Source organism: Gigantopelta aegis, chromosome 8 (assembly GCF_016097555.1).
Source record: "Gigantopelta aegis isolate Gae_Host chromosome 8, Gae_host_genome, whole genome shotgun sequence".
Lineage (NCBI taxonomy): Eukaryota > Metazoa > Mollusca > Gastropoda > Neomphalida > Peltospiridae > Gigantopelta > Gigantopelta aegis.
In genome coordinates this window covers 12,705,184-12,711,755 of record NC_054706.1, presented here as the reverse complement: position 1 = coordinate 12,711,755, position 6,572 = coordinate 12,705,184, and the positions used below count along the sequence as shown (strand labels likewise).

The window sequence follows — 6,572 nt, the reverse complement described above, 5'->3', positions numbered from 1 at the left end:
TTTTGCTAGATCTCGCGTGAGTTCACGGTTAGCGTCCACGAGTTGCTCCGCTACCCGCACATGCGCAGTGAAATGTGAAAAAGGTCTATTAAGTTAACACCAATGGGTTATTTAAATAATACAGAGATCAACCCGAACAAGCATCAAAGAAACATTTGAAACGGGTATTTCAGTATTCAATTTTTAAAAATCTATTCCAAAACTGAAGTATATTAAGCTGCTACACCATATAACGACATAACAAGTGGTGGTGTGGTTTATATGGGGTTTCCGAATAACATAGCCTTTTTGTGGAAGATAAATATATGAATATTAAATACATTTATATCCAGTGTGTTTATGGCGGTGTTAGGCTAATGTTTGTAGTCACTCGAACTTCATTTTGAAGTCAAATCCTCTGGGCAACTACAAATATTATGGTGTCCAGAAACACCATGCATAATATTTATGTTTTACATGCTGATCATAAACATATAGCATATGCTATAGACTAGGGCCCATATTTTCGAAGCTCTGTTAGCGCTACGAAATTGTAAAACCATCGTACGGTGTGACGTCATAGCTCATGATAATTTTACGATTTTGTATGTCTAGTTTTTTTTAAATTTATTGCCAGCATCACTCTTTTATCTGCTTATAACAAAATCACAAATGACCATCACGATATTAAAATAGTTGTCAGATTCAAAAACATCGATTCATCTTAAGTCATCTACGTCATACAACGAACATTCATTTCCTACGATTCCTATGGTTACTCTTTTGAACGTTTTTATTGTAGGAAACAAAAAATATTACTCACGAAATGTATTCCGCTCATTTGGAACTGTAATATCGTCCTCCGTATCTTGCGGGGAATATAACATTTCTAAAACTAGATTCACAACTTCCGTTTTACCCGACCACGCATGCTTAATTTGTGTTATTTTATGGTACACCCAAACTTAATAAACTTAACTTTATTAATCTCAGACCATCCAGGATGTAAGCTAGAACATGTTCAATTGAGGTACATCCGGGATTCTTTGAGGGGCGAGGGGGCGTAATACTTTGATACAAACATTTAATTACCAATATTAAATATGAGCGATGGACAAAACGGATAATGTTGACAGGGTACACTTGACAGCCCATTGGGGAGACATATGGGCTATCCGTACGTTTTCTCCTGTACACAATAATCAGAACATTTAAAAACGAACAACAGTTAACACCAGCATGTTGATGCGGGTGATAACATGCATTCAAAAACCTCAAGTTACAGTAACACCAATTTTCAAGTACAAACCGTCTGCTCTTTACGTAGAATGTAATATATATCTGTCTGGTTTTCAGGACGGGTGGAGAGATGGTGTTAAGCAAGCCCGTAGGAATGGTATTTGGAATGGGGGTGGGGGGGGGGGGCATAACCTCTACTGGGAGGTCATAGCCTATGTAGTGCGGGTGGGGTTGTGCACAAGTCATTGTTTTACCTATATTTATATAGAGTACAACAAAAAACGACCCCCCCCCCCCCCCCCCCCCCCCCCCCGGTTCCTACGGGCCTGTAAAGTACTAATTGAGTTGATCATGTACGGTAACTATAGACATTATTAGGATGTATGTCACTTTATGTCACTATCTAACACAATTATTAGGATGTATGTCACTTTATGTCACTATCTAACACAATTATTATGATGTGTCACTCTATGTCACTATCTAACACAATTATTAGGATGTGTGTCACTTTGTCACTATCTAACACAATTATTAGGATGTGTGTCACTTTATGTCACTATCTAACACAATTATTAGGATGTGTGTCACTTTATGTCACTATCTAACACAATTATTAGTTGGGCGGACGTAGCCTAGTGGTAAAGCGCTCGCTTGATGTGCAGTCGGTTTGGGATCGATCCCCGTCAGTAGGCCCATTGGGCTATTTCTCGTTCCAGCCAGTGCACAACGACTGGTACATCAAAGACCGTGGTATGTGCTATCCTGCTAATCGAAAAGCGTAGTCCATAAAGTGGCGACAGCGGGTTTCCTCCCTCAATATTTGTGTGGTCCTTAACCATATGTCCGACGCCATATAACCGTAAATAAAATGTGTTGAGTGCGTCGTTAAATACCATTTCCTTCTTCCTTCCATAACTGGAGACCGATTCTACGACTCATCGCTCCCCAACCAGAATTCCACATACTAGTAGCCGTTATAGGTAACTGCTTTTTTCTGACGACGACGGCAACGGCGTTAATTATTTGCTTTTTTATCCATTTCTCACGAATGGGGGGGGGGGGGGGGGGTGTTTCTCCCCTTTTCTCATTATTTTTGCTGTCTGCTGTTTTTAACTGGACATATTTCACCTTTGACATTTTTTTCTTGTACCGTTCGTACAGGATATTATTCCACTAGTCATTATTACACATGTAGGTAGGTAGATATGTAGGTAGGTAGGGTAGGTAGGTAAGTAGGTAGGTAGATAGGTAGGTTAGTTGGTAGGTAGGTAGGTAGATAGTTGGTAGGTTAGTAGGTAGGTAGGGTAGGTAGGTAGGTTAGAAGGTTAGAAGGTATTCAAAAGGCAGAGACAAAAGCCAGATGCAAATTAGCCATCATGCGGAAACTAGCAGGAACTAGCTGGGGAGCAAATGAGACAATCCTCAAGAGAGTATATCAAGGAACTGTACGGCCGCATCTTGAATACGGCTCATCAGCCTGGTCAACCACTGCAAAGACCAACCAGCAAGCTTTAGACAAGGTTCAAAACCAAGCTCTGCGAATCATAACGGGATCCATGAAGTCTACACCCATTAAAGACATGGAAAAAACTGCAGCAATACAACCCCTTGGTGAGAGGAGAGATGCCAAGATCATGATCCAGGCAGAGAAATTCAGGTACCTGCCCAATCATCCAATGAAACAAAGAATGGATTGGTCTGACAAAGAATCCGTCTCAAACGTAGCAGTTTCATCCACCAAAGTAGAAGACTTACTAGAGAACACCAAGCTAACCCGTTACCAAGACACTTCCATTTTGCCCAACAGATCTTCACAACCAGGAATGATGAACAAGCCAATCTACAGATCAGCATGTCTGTCCACAGTTGGCTTCAGCAGACTCCCAAAACGACCTGGTCAAACGGTCACTGGCAATGGCTATGATCAGTGACCGGTACCCAGAAGAATCTTGGATCCATGCATACACTGATGGTTCGTCAACAAATGCTGTGGCCAATGGAGGGGCAGGCATATTTATCAAGCTCCCTTCAAGAAATACCCTAACTGCAAAAGTACCAACCGGCACCCACAGTTCCAACTACAATGCAGAAACCCACTGCACTTATTCAGGCTGCTACAATGATCAAGGATGCAAAAGAAGACTGTCAACAAGTTGTCCTTCCTCACAGATGCTCTCTCAGTCCTACAAGCCTTGCAAGGAGAAAAACTTCCTCACCTGAATGAAGCCATGCAAGAGGTAGCAAAGGAAAGACGAGTAGCTCTACAGTGGATCCCCAGCACATTGTGGGAATCCAGGAAATGAGGAAGCAGACAGGCTAGCCAAGCTAGGAGCTAATCATGTACAGCCCCAGCAACAAACATTAGCTTCTCAGAGAAGAAAACCTTGATAAAGGCAGCCAACAGACCCAGGACAGAACAAGATGATTTACCACCTTCTCAGTCGCTTGGAACAAGTAACTCTGTTGAGACTCCGGACAGGCCACAACCGACTGAATGCTCACATGTTCAGAAAGTTTAAACTTGCAGCAACACCAACCTGCAGTTGTGGCCTGGAAGACCAAACAGCAGAACACATCTTACAGGCGTGTCCAATTCATCAAGACCTGAGACAAGCTGAGTGGCCAATCGAAACTGCCATACACACCAAACTCTATGGAAAGAGAGGCGAACTGGAAAAAACAGCTCATTTTATCTTACAGACTGGACTATTGGTCTAAATTGTGAAAGAGAAAAAAAAAAAAAAAAAAAAAGGTAGGATAGGTAGATAGTTGGTAGATTAGTAGGTAGGTAGGGTAGGTAGGTATGTCAGTAGGTAGGTAGGTAGGTTAGTAGATAGGTAGGTAGATAGTCCGTTGCGTCAAAGAGAACCGATGAATTGACATGCAACTTTATAATGAATAAGGTTAAAATTAATATAAAAGCACATCAACCCATACCAACTTAAATAAAACAAATTTGAAGAAAACATATTGAGCTTATATAATATGGGTTTATGTGTTGATATGAATTTGAAACCTTATTCATTATACATGCTAATACATCGGTTCCCGTTTGATGTACAGGTAGGTATATTTGTGTGTGCATACCTCTCTCTCTCTCTCTCTCTCTCTCTCTCTCTCTCTCTCTCTCTCTCTCTCTCTCTCTCTCTCTCTCTATCTCTCTCTCTCTCTCTCTCTCTCTCTCTCTGTATGTGTCCGAATGCGTGTATGTTTATGTACTATGTTTTATGACGGGTGGCTGAATGGATGGATGGATGGATGGATGGAGCAAATGTCTGCCACAATGATGGACGAACGACCGAATGAATGGATACATAATACCACTTACCTTCTTTTTCGGGTCTGGTTTCCTCCGACTCTGCTCGGTGGACGTCCTTGAGCCACACAGACCAAAAAAAAAAAAAAAAAAAAAAAAAAAAAAAAAAAAAAAAAAAAAAAAAAAAACAAAAAAAAACCCACGTGGACGACCTGGAGTAGGTGAACACCAAGCACGCCTGAGCGGCCACGAAAGTAGGTGAACCCCGCACGCTGCAGCACCATGATGGTCATACTGTACGCGAACTTCTTCTGGGACGACGGCCACAGCTCCACACACAGAAACGTCGTCGAGTTAGAACCGAACCCGTCCGCGGGGACCAGCGTCGACGTTATCGCCGTCGGCAGCGGCGTCACAAACGACAGAAACCAACACAGTAGTATCACCCAGAAAGCCTTGCGTTTGGGGAGTCGCGGCTTGAACGGGTACATGATGGCGATGTATCGCTCCAGACTGATCGCCAGGAAAGTGTAGGCGTTCTGGAAGACGACGACGGCTTGCAGGTAGGTGACGACGGGGCAGAGGGCGCTGCCGAACGGCCAGTGGTCGAGCAAGACGTTGGCGACGAAGGTGAAGGGGATACACAGCGTGGCCATCAACAGATCGCTAATCGCAAGGCTAGATATGAAGTAGTTCGTGACGGTGCGCATACGTCGGGTGGAAAACACCACGTAACACACGGCGCCATTTCCGGTGAGCGACGTCAACGAAACAGCCGTGTAAAGCACCACCAAAACAATCTGAGCACCGTCGAAAGATTCCGTATACACAACTTCGTCCGAAGTTTCGGACCCGTTGGTCCAAGAATCGTTAGAATAGTTTAGATTCATTGTCGATAAAAACAAATGCGTGTACTGCTAGTACTAAATATATTGTGCCGATGTTGTTCAATGTTACCTATTCAACATCTAGTACCCAACAATCCTCTGGAACGAACATATTGATATATTTATGTCATAATCACTTTTAATGAAACTTTCTTTTTGTATTTCATGAATATCAATTGCCTTTTATTCGCCAACATCCAACGGGTCGCCCTTGCCAATCTAAGATCAAATAATTGGATTGTTCCATTCGCGCGATAGGAAACGTTAAATCTACCAGAACGGCGCTTCCCAGATTTAGTTGACTGGGCTGACAAACAAATCGAAGGTGGGGAGAATTAAATATACTGGCACGGCCTGTTGATCTAGCCCAGAGAGAAAAACACACGAGGTGATTCGACCGCCCTCCGACGGGGTTGGTCGATAGAAGATTGACATCTCTAGCTGTAGTTACTGATTTGTCATCAGTCATCTCTCGCGTCCCGTCCATCGACAGAACGTATACATATCTAGGAAAGTTGTCACTGGCAGTGTGATAATGCTGTAACGGCGTTTCCACACGCGATAACGAATTACATTATTTGGCAGAGCGGTCGGACAGCGGCGATTAAATGAGATGGATAGTCATTCGAAGTTAGAATTCATGGAGTGAAGGGCGAAAAATGACAATGTGGACACTGCACGCTGATGGTGTCCGTTACTAATGCACCTCCAGATATATCAATGTCAGGTTTTGTGATGGTTGATGAATGTAGAGATCTTGAAACCGATTCAGCTGAAAATAGCACCAGACTGCATCGGCGAGAAAACAGTTCGATGGGCTCTCTGTGTTTACATGTCTTTCAATTAAAACTAGATTAATCTCAGTCAGAGAGAGAGAGAGAGAGAGAGAGAGAGAGAGAGAGAGAGAGAGAGAGAGAGAGAGAGAGAGAGAGAGAGAGAGAGAGAGAGAGAGAGAGAGAGAGAGAGAGACAGACAGAGAGACAGGCAGACAGACAGACAATCGGATAGAAATATAGACAGACACATAGACAGACACACAGACAAACAGACACAGACAGAAGGTCAGACAAACAGATAGATAGAGGTGAATGTCGACAGAAATAGTAGGCCGACTCGTATCAAGTATTTGCAAAACATGAGGGTGAAGATGAACGTTTGAATGCGTTCGGCACTGCTTTAAGATCTATACATGTGCATATGTCTTATAC

General features: G+C 42.9%; 2 protein-coding genes across 2 annotated transcripts; one reads left to right on the top strand and one right to left on the bottom strand.

Moving 5' to 3' along the window:
* Nucleotides 1-2,597: 2,597 nt before the first annotated feature.
* On the top strand, nucleotides 2,598-3,152 carry LOC121379473. The gene has a single exon (XM_041508118.1). The coding sequence runs from the start codon at nucleotides 2,598-2,600 to the stop codon at nucleotides 3,150-3,152; it is 555 nt and encodes a 184-aa protein (XP_041364052.1).
* Nucleotides 3,153-3,582: 430 nt separating this feature from the next.
* Nucleotides 3,583-5,367, bottom strand: LOC121379472 (RYamide receptor-like). The gene is made up of 2 exons (XM_041508117.1): nucleotides 4,681-5,367; nucleotides 3,583-3,771 (listed from the first exon to the last, which is right to left on the bottom strand). The coding sequence occupies exons 1-2, from the start codon at nucleotides 5,365-5,367 to the stop codon at nucleotides 3,583-3,585; spliced, it is 876 nt and encodes a 291-aa protein (XP_041364051.1).
* Between the last annotated feature and the right edge of the window lie 1,205 nt (nucleotides 5,368-6,572).